General features: G+C 38.2%; 1 protein-coding gene across 1 annotated transcript; it reads left to right on the top strand.

Annotated features, from left to right (window-relative positions):
- Window positions 1-5,954: 5,954 nt before the first annotated feature.
- Window positions 5,955-14,852, top strand: pex2 (peroxisomal biogenesis factor 2). The gene is made up of 2 exons (XM_058059545.2): window positions 5,955-6,644; window positions 13,726-14,852. The coding sequence occupies exon 2, from the start codon at window positions 13,728-13,730 to the stop codon at window positions 14,697-14,699; it is 972 nt and encodes a 323-aa protein (XP_057915528.2). The 5' UTR covers window positions 5,955-6,644; window positions 13,726-13,727; the 3' UTR covers window positions 14,700-14,852.
- The last annotated feature ends 2,125 nt before the right edge of the window (window positions 14,853-16,977 follow it).

Below are 16,977 nucleotides of genomic sequence, written 5' to 3'. Positions count from 1 at the left end.
ATGTGTTTAAGACACAGTTCGACTATTCTGAAATGGAATTAATTGCTGAATATCCAGTGGAACCTCAGTTAGCGTACAACCCAATTCGAGAGCTATTCAGTTTACCTAATAGGTGTCCAAACTCAAGGTCTGTGGGCCACATTTGGCCCACCACATCGTTTTTTTTGGGTGTTTTTTGTGGCTTGCAAAAACTTGGAAATGATGCACTTCAAAAAATGTTGTACTGCAACATTAAAAGTAAACGAAAAAGGGAACCGGAGGTCATTGTCGCTCGTTTATGATGTCATCACCAGTTGATTCTGTAGATCTTTGCTCACTAACACAGTTGCAAAACAAGTCTCTGCTTTTTTATTATTGATCCCGGTTGCAGATACCAGTATTTTAATAGAAGTACACGATCCAAAAATCCAGATAATACATGCTTTGTAAGTATCAATCTATTGTCTCTAACTACTACTACTACTACTACTACATATCTTTCAGGACTTACATCAGAAATCAAGTTTCGGGAGCACTGCTTCAAGCCCAAAAAGGAACCGGCATGGTCGCCTTCATTCTGCAAGTCTTCCACCGTCTGAATTAACACCTGGTTCTGGTCTGCAAGGTCATCAAGGTAGGACCTGAGACAATCCACTTTCCTCTGCAACACAACCAAAACGAGTCGGTTCGTTAAATAAAACCTTATGCATATTGATTAGTTACTCAAGCCAAAGACAAAAACAATATTAAATGGGGAAGAAAAAACAGCAATACTAAATTAAAGCCGAGGCAAGCATGATAAAAGAACCACCTAGACCTCACAATCCCCTTGAGATCCTTTTGTTGTTTCAAAATGAAGGCAAGAAATTGATGTTATGACAGTAATTTTCTCTGATTGAGCAGACAAACAATATCCCCTAATGATCACCTCACAAGGGGAATAATAAAAGTTCCCTTGACATATTGGATGGCGGGATGAGGAAATGTCTCTTTTATTGAGCTGCATGTTGGTCCATTGTGATTAAGAATATGTTTTGGTGTTTTTTTTTAAACTGGACGGTACTTGGGGTGGCGGAGCATGATAATCAAATCGCACAGACACACCGTGGCGGCTAAGGGAAGGTGAAAAACACATCAAGAAAGATCCGGAATTGAAACTCCTTCTCTGTAATGTTAAATAATGCATTGCTATAACCACAGGCTTGTTGTTAGAAGGACTTTGCTGTATTCGTGACATAATGACTGCCCTACTTTTACACATTGCCAACATGTGGGGCGTGTTGAATTGGCATGAATGTTTCAAATGTTTGCCAGGAGCCAAAACAAAAGCCTATACACAATATAAACAACTTGAAGGACATGGGTGCCAGATAATGTTGCACAATAGAGATGTATTGCAAATGCATTTAATACAATGGTTGTGGTTTGCAGTGGTGTAGTGGTGTAGTGGCGTTGTGCGGTGTGCCTCTTTTTGAACACCTCACTTCCATAATCTGAATACCGGATTGCTAACCGGACTACTAAAGATGATAGCTCACACAAAATGGCTAATTTGTCTCAAGCCTCCGAGGGACAGGGAGACTGACAAGGTGTGTGATGAAGAAATATCTTATTTACCGGATTGCTTAGACCGCCAACCGTCCACTAACCGGACTACTAAAGAGGATAGCTCACACTAAATGGCTAATTTGTCTCAAGTCTCCGAGGGACAGGGAGACTGACAAAGTGTGTGATGAAGGAATAACTTATATATCGGATTGCTTGGACCGCTAACTGTCCACTAACCGGACTACTAAAGAGAGACAAATTCTCAATTTGTCTCAAGCCTCCAAGTGACAATAAAACAGCAAAAGACAGGGAGGCTGACAACGTGTGTGATGAAGGAATTAAAAGACTCCATAATATTAACTGCTCTAAATATCAATACAATAACTGTGTGGTAAACTGGACAATAACATGCAGTATTATTATTTGCACTTTCTATGCTTGTGTGTGCTTTTTGGAATTTGGAATTTCCCTTTTATGGGAATAATCAAGGCATATCTTATTTACCGGATTGCTTAGACTGCCAACTGTCCACGAAGCGGACTACTAAAGAGGATAGCTCACACTAAATGGCTAATTTGTCTCAAGCCTCCGAGAGTGACAACAAAACGGCAAAAGACAGGGAGGCTGACAACGTGTGTGATGAAGGAATTAACAGACTCCATAATATTAATATGTATAATATTATTATACATATGTGCAGGTTCGAGGGGCCATTTTCACCCCGCAGATGCATTGTACCTACCCCTACCCCTCCATGTGGTACTTTTACAATCAGTAACTGTTACATTTGTTCACTTCCTGCTTTCCTAATATAGTTGTTTTTTTTTTGTTTTTTTTATTTTTTATTTTAGTCACGTACCGAAGTACAAGGTTTTATGACCATACAATGACATAATGGGTACCATAGTAACTGTCAATATAGTGGTTATTTTTAGCCTTATGCATTATTTTAGCTGTTTGAAGATGAACTATATCAGCAAGTTGAAGTATTTGTGATTTTAGAAATAAGGAGTTAGTATGTTCTCTGTAGGCGGCATTATGAATTATCCTGACTGGCCTTTTTTTGCAGTACATTTAGCAAGTGAAGATTTCTTTTGTAGTTATTACCCCATATTTCCACATAATAAGTAAGATATGGTAGATGATGCATGATTTTAGTTTTATTTAGGTTAATCATATATACGTATTACAAATGAAAACGTGTCCGCGAGAAGAACCTCTTAAACTGGGTTTTTTTTCGTCGGTTAGAATGCAAGTAAACAACACAAACGTGCAACTGGTTAAACGCTGCTTCATTTTCAGCGGACAAGCTTTATGATAAAGCGTTCACATCAACCTGTAGGACAAAGGGAGCTGCTGGGTTCAAAACATGTAACCTTGTTAAGGACGTCCTCGAATGCGCCCGTCTGACCAAAAGCCATCTTTGAAACCTTGTTACACCTGCTTTGATGCACAGCCCAGCTCACACAGACTACATTCTGGAGTTAAATGATGTCACATGACAATCCCGATGATTAGAAACCTCGTTTTTTTTATTCTAAATATGAGTTTGGGTCAGTGTTCCTGATCTGTGCCGCTCAGATGGAAACATAATGCAATTTGCCACCTGTTACAAGTACTGCCGCTTTATGAAAGCGGCCCATGTACTTCCTCTTGTCATTTGTCTGTCAAAATAGAGGTCACCTCTATATGATGGCCATTTGTATGGGCAGATTATTTTTTTTGTTTGTTTTTATTTAATTTTTTCATTGTGTGTGCATTATTGTTACAATTCTTTTACATTATTGTTACAATTTTTCATTTTCATTGGTAATATTTTCAACTCACCTGCAGCATCACTTCTGGTCTGACAGCAGTATCCTCCTCCTCATCCAGGCATCTCAATCTTTGCTCATACAGTCCTTTAAACTCTTTTAAAAGCTGTTTCATTAACTTTCCCAGTGTTTCCGAGCTCTGTTGGACATCTTGCAGCAGATTTAAAGCATCACTCTCCTCCTCAAAGTTTTGCGTCCTTAAAGCTGTTTTGACGCTCATTGGTTCATTAAGTGCCTGGGCACTTCCGTTAAGCTGGTTATCGGACGGCAGTTTAAAAAACGACGACACATCACTAAGGAGAGACAATAGCTGGTTTTGTCCGTTTGGTGCATTGTTTTTCGTCAACAATTCAGTCTCTATGTGCGGTTACCACAACAGAAACATAAATTTTATTTTGAAGGACACGCTTTTCCAAAGAGTTTGCCCCCCTGTGATGACGTTCTGTGATCTGATTAGTTGAATTTCGCAAGAGCGACGCGTTATTGTGACGTTTTATCACGCCATTGGTTACTTTCTTAAAGAGGCGGGTTTTCACTTTATAAACGCGGAAGTAGACTTTGTTTACAACCTGTCCGGTCCCTCACGACAAAATGGGTAACTATGTCACTCTGTCTCTTAACAAAAGTCGTTTTGTATTCTGTTTACATGAAAATCTGTTCCAGCATTTGTACGTAAATGCTTGTTTTGATGCCACATATTGACCTGTTGTCACGATTGCGTTTTACTGCTGACAGCTGCAACAAAAACATATGCATTGAGTGCAATTCAAGTCAAGACGCGCAGTATTTAGTAACTACTTCTCTGACTGTATTATTTCAAGAACATGCAACGCTCCAAGCCTCTGATATTCTACTACTTAACAATCAATACCACGGATCAAAGTCTCCCACATTGAGATTCAAGGCTAAGTTGATCCTATTGATTTCCATAGACCATTCACTTCATCTTTTTCATCACAATCATCACTCCTCTCCACGCTTATCTGTCTGTTTTTTTTCCTCTTCTCCTCCTTTGTGGCTTTGACTCAGATAACCTCCTCGGTGGTTATCAAATTTGTGTTTTAATGTGTGTGCGTAGCCGGGGAAAAAAGCAGGGCATGTGATTGAATATACTGTATGTGCGCCTATATTATTACGTAAACACATTGTGTAGGAGGTCCAGTCATATAAACAAGCCAATGGTTACATAAAGAGCGAACCTATTTATATTCACACTTAATGTAAATAGTACAGCAAAACTACAGCATACATAACTAGAAATTATAATTATTATATAAAATTATTGCTTATATTATTGTGATATGAACAAAGGCACAAATATGATAAACAACCATACAATTTAACAATAAAACTTTCATTTAAAAATTCATATAAAAATGCTACAGTGAGGTTGCAATTTTTTTTCTTTTGAAAATAAAGTCCAAATATTAAGAAAATCATTATTACCAGGTCAAAAAAATTTATAAAGTTTAAATATTCAAAAAAAAAAAAGACAATGAGCAACTACATGAGGGCTAGCAGTTAGCAAACCAACACAGATATGAACAAAGGCACAAATATGATAAACAACCATACAATTTAATAAAACTTTAAAATATTCATATAAAAATGCTACAATGAGGTTGCAATTTTTTTTCTTTTGAAAATAAAGTCCAAATATTAAGAAAATTATAATTACCTGGTCAAAAAAAATTAAAGTTTAAATATATATATATATATATAAAAAGACAGTGATCAACTACTCGGCTATTAAGCCTCTTAGCAGTTAGCAAACCAAAGCGGATATGAACAAAGGCACAAATATGATAAACAACCATATAATTTAACAATAAAACTTTAAAATATTCATATAAAAATGCTACAATGAGGTTGCATTTTTTTTTCTTTTGAAAATAAAGTCCAAATATTAATAAAATTATAATTCCTTGTCAAAAAAAATTAAAGTTTAAATATATATATATAAAAAAAGACAGTGATCAACTACTCGGCTATTAAGCCTCTTAGCAGTTAGCAAACCAACGCGGATATGAACAAAGGCACAAATATGATAAACAACCATATAATTTAACAATAAAACTTTAAAATATTCATATAAAAATGCTACAATGAGGTTGCATTTTTTTTCTTTTGAAAATAAAGTCCAAATATTAAGAGAATTATAATTACCAGGTCAAAAAATTTAAATCTAAAAAATTATTTTTAAAAAATATTTTATTATTATACATAAATATATTATTTTAAAAAATATGTATTATATTTAAAAAAGACTTCTTGGCTATTAAGCCTCTTTGTGCCAGTAGCGGGACTACATAAGGGCTAGCATTTAGCAAACCGACGCGGATATCAACAAAGGCACAAATATGAATATTTTTAAGCCGATAGTCAACACTTACTGAGGCTTTTAATGGGTGGAGTAAATATTAAAGGGAAGAGCGCAAAGCTGCACATTTCTATCTGGCACAAACATCCGTTTTAGAAAGTGCAAAGTATGAAACTCTGCACGACTATAATCAGGGAAATTTATAAATTGGACATATTTACAATCCAGCTGCAAAACTCTGAAACAATACCTATATGAACTATTATTAATTATCTCTAATTTTGAATGCACCATATTTGCACTTTCATATTGTATAAAGTCTTGATGTTATCTTCCCCAACGTTCATGCATTCCTTCATTCTCAGCTTCACTTTGTCTTCCACATTCATTTGTGCCTTTTTGCCCTCTAAATGTTTCATGACATTTTAGTCGTTTTTTTTTTTTTTTTTTCGCAAAGCCATGTACTTATTACATTTATGCCCCTTAGCATACTCAACCTTTCTACTCATGAAATCAATTAATTCTCTTCAATAATTTACCTTCCCAGCATACCAGATTAAGTAAAGGACATTTTTTTTGTGTGTGTGCTGTTGTAACTAATGTATATTCTCTTGGTGTGCCGGCATTAACGTTGGCCGTACCCTTCGACTCGGAGGAGTCGGGGTGATTAGAGAAAGAGAGAGAGAGTCTTGATAGAGCATTAGTGACTGACACACACACACAGTTTGAAGACCCCTATGTGCATTTGCACACATTCATTTTTCATGAAACAGACTCATAACAATTAGTCTGCTTACCGCCTGGGTAATCTTAACATTCTGACATCACTCTTTTTTTTTTTTTTTGAAAGTTCTGAAACTGACGTTCTTATTCGTTTTCACAGTGAGGACATTAGCGCTTCTTGGCTAACACGGCCACGCGCCGCCTCGGCCGTTGAAGGGCAATAACGCAAACAGCAGCGACGGGACAGAGCGCTCGGGAAAGTAGGTTTGACTCACTACGGTTTTTCACACAAATGAATTTGCAAAGGAAAAAGTTGGAAAATCGTTTATGCTAACTTAACTTTGCGTCACGTTTGGTTGGTTGTTTTTTTTTTACTTAAAAATAGTGACACCTTCGTATCGGATTGGGCGATCATCAAGGTCAATTAATTTTTTTTTATTCCCCCCACCTGAACTGGTCCCATTATAATGTGTTTAACATGGTTAACAGGTAGTTTTGAGTGATTCTAATTAGTTTGATTCAATTAAAAACACATATCGGTAGTAAACTAATTCTCTTTTAACTTTATGCCCATTAAAATATTATTTTTGTCTCATAATGTTTTGATGTTATTTCCTAATTTGATAAAAAAAAATACTAAATGCGCCAAATAAAATATGAAAAAAAACACAAATCGATAGTAAACTAGTTCTATTTGAACTTTATGCCCATTAAAAATATTATTGTGTCATAATGTTTTGATGTTATTTTTGTATTTGATTAAAAAAATAAATAAATGCGACTCAAGCAAATAAAAAAAACATCTGCGAATAATTGATTAATCACTGATTCATGGATTAATTGACGTCCTTACATCTTTACGTGCTTGACAAGTAATTGGTAGTACCTGATTTTCCAAAGTACACCTATGAATAGTAAGTATAGGCGAGTAGGTAGCATTGTTTCATTTTTTTGATTCCGCCCACCTGAATTGGTCCCATTATAATGTGTTTAACATAGTTAACAGGTAGTGTTGAGTTTGTTGTTAGTAAACTAATTCTCTTAACTTTATGCCCATTAAAATATTATTTTTGTCTCATAATGTTTTGATGTTATTTCCTAATTTGATAAAAAAAAAATACTAAATGCGCCTCAGGCAAATAAAATATAAAAAAAAACACAAATCGGTAGTAAACTTTATACCCATTAAAATATTATTGCGTCATAATGTTTTAATGTTGTTTTTGAATTTGATTAAAAAAATAATAATAAATGCACCTCAGAAAAATAAAAAAAACATCTGCGGATAATTGATTAATCACTGATTCATGGATTAATTGACATGGCTCAGGCATCATTACATCTTTACGTGCTTGACAAGTATTTGGTAGTACTTGTTTTTCCAAAGTACACCTATGAATAGTAAGTATAGGCAAGTAGGTACCATCGTTTAATTTTTTTGATTCCGCCCACCTGAACTGGTCCCATTATAATGTGTTTAACATGATTAACGGGTAGTGTTGAGTTTGTTTTATTCAATTAAAAACACAAATCGGTAGTAAACTTTATACCCATTAAAATATTATTATTGCATCATAATGTTTTGATGTTATTTTTGAATTTGATTTAAAAAAAATAATAATAAATGCGCCTCAGAAAAATAAAAAAAACATCTGCGGATAATTGATTAATCACTGATTCATGGATTAATCGAAGCAGCTCAGGCGTTCTTACATCTTTACATTCTTGACAAGTAATTGGTAGTATTTAGTAGTACCTGATTTTCCAAAGTACACCTATAGGCAAATAGGTACCAGTAGAAAAGGGGGGGGCATAAATCCATATTTTGGTCACATGGTGTCCTGATTGGATGCAATGATGTCGCTTTCTTGCATTTGTGCACTATAAAGCACGCAATCACCTTCCCGGCATCCCCCGTTTTTTTTTTTTTTTTGTTAGCTTCCTTCTCTTAACACCCTCAGCCCCTCCCGAGACACCAAAGCCAAGGTCAAGAAGAAAGCGCAGCCTTGCTCTGTCTACGGGGGGGCTATTCCCTCGATGCCTTGCACCTCGCTATGGCAGATATGCTTCAGGAATGTGCCCTCCTCCTTTTATTGTGACCGTCAGTCTCAAGGTCGGACTCTACGGACATTTGCGCTTATCTCCACCCCCCCCAACCCCCTTTCCTTCAGTTTTTTTATTTTTTCCCTTAGCTATCTTTGCCCCCAGTTTTTCCCTCATTCACTGTATCCGTAAACAGTAGCACCCCCCCTTGTCTGACATATCGGTTTTTATAATCTGTCCGTTTTGTCTCGCCATATTTCAGTTTTTAGAGAACTGGTTGGGGGGGGGCTTTTGTTGCCTCACTCCGGTCATAGCCCCAATTAGCTTGCCTGCTAGATTGGATGATGTCCGTCAGCCTTGAGACGTTGCATTCATCTTTTCTGCATGTTCAAGGAAGGACAGTACCAAATTACTGAATAGGGAGGGGGGACTAAAGGTTGTTTTTCACACTCCTGTTTGTCATCCCTGAACTTTTCTACCCAGCCGTGCGACTTTATAAATAATAGCTTTTAAGAAAGTCAACACATTGCATTGATGCGTGGGTTCCGTACGAGAGACTCTTCACTCCGCATACCGCACATTGAAAACCCCCGGACACGCTGCCCCGACTTGTGACTATTACACCCCAAGCATGGATTTCCAACCGTCCACAGTATAAGCCCTGTAAATTCAAATACTTAATTTTTATAGGCAGCCCGGCATTGACTGAAGTGTCGGCTCGTTATATATCCGCCAAGTGCTGCAAGTCTGAAAGGAAACTGTCAATAGCAATCCCGGCTATTGATACGGCAGTGGGCCGGAGATGTAACTCGACCCCCCCCCCCCCGCCTGACTCCGCGCCATCCCTCTGATCCCCCCCCTACATCATAATTACATTAATATTGACAGACCCTTGACAATAGTCGCATTACTATTGATAGGTAGCTGTCAATACAGTGTTTCCCCCAAATAAAACATATTCATTCATAACTTGTAAACTGCTCGATAGAACGGCTTTGAAAGGAATATCGGACCTCCCAAGAGTGTGTGTGTGTGTGTGTGTGTATGAATTTAGCATGCATAGATCGAGGCATACAGTGGTATGAAAAAGTATGACACAGATGAAAAAACAGTGTCTGCTTTAACTAAAACCGCCCAAACATTTATAGGTTTTCATATTTTAAAGAGGTTGTTTGTCTATATGTGCCCGGTGATTGGCTGGCGACCAGTCCATGGTTTGGGGCTGTTTCGCTGCCTTTGGTCCTGGACAATTAGCAACCATTAATCGAAAAATGAATTCAAAAGTTTTTTGCAGGAAAACCTGAGGCCGTTTGTTACAGTTGAAGCTAAAAAGAGGATGGATGCTGCAACAAGACAATGATCCAAAACACAGAAGTAAATCAACTTCAGAAGAGTTTCAGAAGAACAAAATACACGTTCTGGAATTTCTCACATTTCTGCATAAAATCACCATCAAATGTGATCTGATCTTTGTCAAAATGACACAGATGAAAAAAAACAGTGTCTGCTTTAACTAAAACCGCCCAAACATTTATAGGTTTTCATATTTTAATGTTGTTTGTCTATATGTGCCCTGTGATTGGCTGGCGACAATTTTTTGATTAATGATTGCAAGTTGTCCAAGCCCAAAGGCAGTGAAACAGCCCGAAACCATGGACTGGTCGCCAGCCAATAAATGCCTAAAAAGCCTATAAATGTTTGGGTGGTTTTAGTTAACTCATGTTTTAACTGTGTATAAACGAATGAATGTTGTATTTTAATTTTAATCTTTTACTCTGTTTACTTGTTTTTATTCAACTCAATTTTTCTGTAAAGAGTATTTTGAAAAGCGCTATACAAATAAAATGTATTATTATTAACTGTCTAACAGACAGCCTACATTTTGAATTCATTTTTCGATTAATGATTGCAAGTTGTCCAGGCCCAAAGGCAGCGAAACGGCCCCAAACCATGGACTGGTCGCCAGCCAATCACAGGGCACATATAGACAAACAACCTCATTAAAACATGAAAACCTATAAATGTTTGGGTGGTTTTAGTTAACTCGTGTTTTAACTGTGTATAAACGAATGAATGTTGTATATATTTTACTCTGTTGTTTTTATTCAACTCCATTTTTCTGTAAAGAGTATTTTGAAAAGCGCTATACAAATAAAATGTATTATTATTATTATTATTATTATTATTAACTAACAGACGGCCTCCGTTTGAATTCATTTTTCGATTAATGATTGCAAGTTGTCCAGGCCCAAAGGCAGCGAAACAGCCCCAAACCATGGACTGGTCGCCAGCCAATCACAGGGCACATATAGACAAACAACCTCATTAAAACATGAAATCCTATAAATGTTTGGGTGGTTTTAGTTAACTCGTGTTTTAACTGTGTATAAACGAATGAATGTTGTATTTTAACGTATCTTTTACTCTGTTTACTTGTTTTTATTCAACTCCATTTTTCTGTAAAGTGAGTATTTTGAAAAGCGCTATACAAATAAAATGTATTATTATTATTATTATTATTATTATTATTATTATTATTATTATTAATTGGCTAACAGACGGCCTCAGGTTTTCCTGCAAAACATCCTGATAAACTTTTGAATTCATTTTTCGATTAATGATTGCAAGTTGTCCAGCCAATCACAGGGCACACATACATAACCTCATTAAAACATGAAAACCTATAAATGTTTGGGTGGTTTTAGTTAACTCAGGTTTTAACTGTGTATAAATGAATGAATGTTGTATTTTAACGTATCTTTTACTCTGTTTACTTGTTTTTATTCAACTCCATTTTTCTGGAAAGTGAGTATTTTAAAAAGCGCTATACAAATAAAATGTATTATTATTATTATTATTATTAATATTAATTGTCTAACAGACGGCCTCAGGTTTTCCTGCAAAACATCCTGATAAACTTTTGAATTCATTTTTCGATTAATGATTGCAAGTTGTCCAGCCAATCACAGGGCACATATAGACAAACAACCTCAATAAAACATGAAAACCTACAAATGTTTGGGTGGTTTTAGTTAAAGCAGACATTGTTTTTTCATCTGTGTGATGAGAAATAGATACTTTTTCATACCACTGTAAATAGTCCTCCACACACTTCCACACACGTTGTATAATCTGCACATTTTTTCCCCGCACACATCAAGGCAAAACTTTCCGATTAAACTAAACAAATGGAGTCTGTTTATTGGTAAGGATGCACATTTAAGACGTTTTTTTTTTTTTTTTTTAAATCCAAACTCCTTTTTCGTCACAGGCGAGGTTCTAAACATGGCAGTCTTTCAAATTCAACTCAATAAATTTGTCACACCTGCTTACCTCAGCGCAAATCACTCTTGCACCCCCCCTCCCCATTGATTTGCTAATTCTGACTTAGCTATACGGCGGCTCCGGCATCTATTGAAACATCATGAATACACAGACAGGACCACACCATTCCCGCTTATTACATTAGATCTGTTTTTTTTTTTTTTTCCACCTCTTCTTGAGCCGTCTAAAATGACCATCATCTCCCTTTCTGCCAAAACTGCCATATTTACCCGGCTGAAATCTGTTTTAAAGCCTCATGACAAATCCTGTTCAGCGAGACACAAAAGCCACTGTCAAAAAAAAGGGCCTCTCACTCTCTCGCCCTATTGCTCTGTCTCTCCTTGTGTGAGGTTCTTCGCCCACTTCCTAAGCGTTTTGACTTGAGGAAAAGGCCAGATAAAAAAACGAAAGCGCAAAATATAGCCCAAGACGTCACAATGGCTCGATCCCAAATGGAGTCGACTCCAGGGAAAGGGAGATTGTTCCACATTTGGCAGATGTACCATAGACTGTGCCGTTAGCCTAATCCCTCGTGATGTGATTTGTACACACACCCCTATCTCCAGAGGGTGCAGGCACCAGGAGCCCCCGGGCTTCGCCGTGTGTGTTTCTTGGATTGTGTGTGTTTATACACTGGAGGGAGACTAAGATCCCTCCCTTTTCCGCTTTTTTTTTTTGCATTGCGTGGCTCAAAGGTTGCATTAGGACGGCTTTTACATATGAAAAGTGATTTCCGTCCATGTGTATGAAGAGTAAATAACCCCCTAAACAAGATGGCCTTCACCTCAAGGGCACCCGATTCCTTTGGGGTGTACTTTCCCCTTAAAGAGATCTGCTACGTTTCTGCGGGTAATCAAGTCCATGGAAAAGTTTTTTTCCAGTTAATTAGTCAACAACTGGGCGGCACGGCGGTCTAGTGGTTAGCGCGGAGACCTGACAGTGAATAGACCAGGGTTCAATTCCACCCTCGGCCATCTCTGTGTGGAGTTTTCTCCGGGTACTCCGGTTTCCTCCCACATTCCAAAAAAAACATGCTAGGTTAATTGGCCACTCCAAATTGTCCATTCATTTATTTTCTACCGCTTTTTCCTCACGAGGGTCGCTGGGGTGCTGGAGCCTATCCCAGGTGTCTTCGGGCGAGAGGCGGGGTACACCCTGGACTGGTCGCCAGCCAATCACAGGGCACATATAGACAAACAACCATTCACACTCACATTCATACCTATGGACAATTTGGAGTCGCTAATTAACCTAGCGTGTTTTTGGAATGTGGGAGGAAACCGGAGTACCCGGAGAAAACCCACGCATGCACGGGGAGAACATGCAAACTCCACACAGAGATGCCCGAGGGTGGAATTGAACCCTGGTCTCCTAGCTGTGAGGTCTGCGCGCTAACTTTTCAAAATACTCACACTTTACAGAAAAATTGAGTTAAATAAAAACAAGTAAACAGAGTAAAAGATACATTAAAATACAACATTCATTTGTTTATACACAGTTAAAACATGAGTTAACTAAAACCACCCAAACATTTATAGGTTTTCATGTTTTAATGAGGTTATGAGGTTGTGTGCCCTGTGATTGGCTGGACAACTTGCAATCATTAATCGAAAAATGAATTCAAAAGTTTTGCAGGAAAACCTGAGGCCGTCTGTTAGACAGTTAATAATAATAATACATTTCAATACATGAGTTAACTAAAACCACCCAAACATTTATAGGTTTTCATGTTTTAATGAGGTTGTTGTCTATATGTGCCCTGTGATTGGCTGGCGACCAGTCCAGGGTGTACCCCGCCTCTCGCCCAAAGACAGCTGGGATAGGATCCAGCACCCCCCGCGACCCTTGTGAGGAAAAAAGCGGTAGAAAATGAATGAATGAATGATTAATCACTCAACTTTGATTAATCACTTCGACATTCGGTGTATCCAAAGCTCAACTCAAGAGGGAATCTCGAAATGTGTTGTTTCTTAGGTATGGAACACAAGATCAACCAGGTAGGAGGATCTCTTTCAGAGACCGCTTCCGACCAACTGCTCCCAGTCCTCCGCATCAGCCAACTGGATTCTCTTGAGCTGGACTCGGCCCTGGAGCAGCTCCTGTGGACCCAGTTCTCGCAGTGCTTCCAGAGTTTCCGCCCGGGCCTTCTGACGCCTCTGGAACCCGAACTGAAAGCTTTGCTTCAAATTCTCCTATGGAGGTTCACTCTGTACCCTGAAAGCACCACAGTGGGTCAGTCGATACTGAGTCTCCGCTACCACAACGCCTCATCTTCATCTGCCCGGTACCGGCCTCTTAACCGACGGCAGAGATTGGCTCTGCTATTGCTAACAGTGGGACCTCGTTGGCTTCAGGAGCGCTCCCACAGCCTTCGACGGTGCCTCGGTTTGACTTCAGGAACGTCTGAAGGTCATGTAGTGTTTTCCCAAAAGGCCCTCGGAATTTCCCTCACTCTGATATCCGGTCTTGCGCGTCTTGCGAGCCTTCTGAACTTCCTTGTGTTCCTCAGAAAAGGTCAACACCCAATCTTACCGGAACGGATCATCGGAGCTCAAGCGGTTTTTAGCAAACCCAACGTAACACGTGACGTCACGTACCAGTACATGAACCGCGAGCTGCTGTGGCACGGATTTGCGGAGTTCCTCATTTTCCTTTTGCCGCTTATCAACGCAAGGAAACTGAAAGCAACCGTGTATTCCTTTGTATTCCGACGGGACGGAAGCAGCGTGGAAAGTACGCAGGATAAAAATGGAGTCTTGAAAGAGTGCGCCCTGTGCGGAGAATGGCCGACTATGCCTCACGGAGTCGGTTGTCGACATGTTTTTTGCTACTACTGTATCAAAAGTCACAGTATTGCAAACAATTGCATCACTTGTCCTGTATGTGGAGCGGAGGCAACACATATAGAGCCAGTCAAGATGGAGGTCGAGATGCTTGTTAAGCACTAGATTGGTAATGGTTTTATCAGATTACAATTGAATGCATCACATAATCAGTTCACAGTTCCACATGTCCAAAAGGAGTAGGAAGAAGCAAAGCTTATTAAATCCTACTCCTCCATCTGTTACATTTGTTCACTTCCTGCTTTCCATAATACAGTTTAAGTTTTTTTTTGTTTTTTTTAAAATCACGTACCAAAGTATGAGGTGATATGACCATACAATGACTTAATGGGTACCACAGTAACTGTTCAATTATATTAGGAAAGCAGGAAGTGAACAAATGTAAGTTTTATTTTTTTTACATTTTATTATTTTAGTTTTATTTTATTTTATTAATTTTATTTTTAAAATATAAGTGTTTCAAATGTAGTTCTTCCCTGAGATCATATTTCTCCTTTCTTGTAGAGAAGTATCGGATGACATTTTTAGCTAATTGCTTATTTTTAGCCTTATGCATTAGCTGTTTGAAGATGAACTATATCAGCAAGTTGAAGTATTTGTCATTTTAGAAATAAGGAGTTAGTATGTACTCTGTATAGGCGGCATTATGAATTATCCTTACTGACCTTTTTTTGCAGTAGTGAAGATTGCTTTTATAGTTATTAGCCCATATTTCTACACAGTAAGTAAGATATGGTAGAGGTTTCCAGCTCATATTTTCATTTATTGTGATCCCCAGAAATTTATTTTCGTTTAATAACTCTATTTGACGATGACGTCCTTTCTGAACACACACGGACTAGCTATGTTTAATGTATGTGCGCATATATTGACAGTCGTCCGCCCCTTCTGTATTTCCGACCGGACTTCGAATAGAACTATTTGTCTTTGGGGCAGCGGACAGACTACCAAGAACCACGCAGAGCATATATTTGATGAAAGAACGTGTTGATTTATGCTCGGAATGCTCTCTCGCAGTGCGTGTTTGTTGAAATGGGAATATTTGTTCTGATGAAAAATGCAGAAAATCAGCTGAATAAATAATGGCAGGAATTTCTGATGCCTCTCATCACCAGCCAAATTAGCATTTGTTGTGTATTTTGTTCCTAAATTGTATTTCGACATCATTAAAATTGATTTCGGGGCTTCCTCCTGAGTGTTTATTCAGTTAAGTGGAGGAGGGAGATGAGGGAAAAGTTATAACAATCAGCACACTCCTCTCTAGACAGGCCCCGGTCGTTCGAACTCCCATTATCCGTTTTCACAGCACCCCGACATCCTCGAGATCAAGGGGGCAGCCGGGGGCTTGGATTGACTCTCACATACACACACTTGACAGCCAGCCTCTCGTTTCCCTTGGCCCTTCTCTCTTTTGCTTGCCTTTCCATCCCACCCCCTCGTAATCTCCCGGGCCCTTGCCCCCATAAGACTGTCGTAAACTGTACCAAAACCCTTTTGCAGTCGTCTTCTTCCTCGCAGGCGAATTACTCTCTAATCCCTGTAATGAGTCCAAAGATGCTTATTTATGCTGGAGTTAACCTCCACCAGTGAGCCCAGCCCGGGGCCAAATGCACCCCAGCTGAGTGAAGCCTTTCCTGGTTGACAAGAGAGGAGTAAGGATGGTGGTGGTGGTGGTTGGGGAGGAGGCGGGGTACCACTTCCCCCTGTCTTCCGCTCTGATCACTGGGGCTTAATTGCTGATTGCCGAGACTTGTCAAATAGACAGACGATAAGAAGCCTACATTCTCTGATCAACATGATCTTAAGACTAATTAGTCGAATAAATTAATCGCTATTACTTTTACAAATTAACTACTTTCTAGAAAAGCTTTGTACTCCACAAAAACAGATGCGGTAATCCCTCGTTTATCGAACTGAACTGGTTTCAGATCGAAACGTAAGTGACTAAAGTCTGTGGTGCTGAGCTGCCAACATGTACACATTTATAGTACTCAACAATTTGAATGCAAACTCAGGATATTATACGGATATTATGAGTTTCTGTAGTATTTAAAATTTTGGGTGCCGTGGAGAGTGGGGGTCAGGAGGTGGGGGGGGGGCATTACAGAAAATAGGGAACCAATGGGTTAGGTACACTTCATGTACAATCAAATAATTCATAATATTATTGTTAGTTATTATTACTATTTTTCGTCACTGTAAAGTGTCTTACAAATAACTAAAAATATTTTTAATAAATTTTTTGATACAAATAAAATAAATAAAATTTTAAAATTAAAATAAAATAAAAGTTTTAAATATTTTTTTATTTTTTATACAAATAAAATTAAAATAAAATTATTATTAAAATTATTTATATGTAAGACGCTTTACTGTGAAGAAA

This window comes from Doryrhamphus excisus, linkage group LG5 (genome assembly GCF_037039965.1).
Source record: "Doryrhamphus excisus strain RoL-2023G ecotype Guam linkage group LG5, RoL_Dexc_Guam_v1.1, whole genome shotgun sequence".
In the NCBI taxonomy this organism is placed as follows: Eukaryota; Metazoa; Chordata; class Actinopteri; order Syngnathiformes; family Syngnathidae; genus Doryrhamphus; species Doryrhamphus excisus.
Note: the sequence above shows the minus strand (reverse complement) of the source record. Positions and strands in the feature narration are given on the sequence as shown.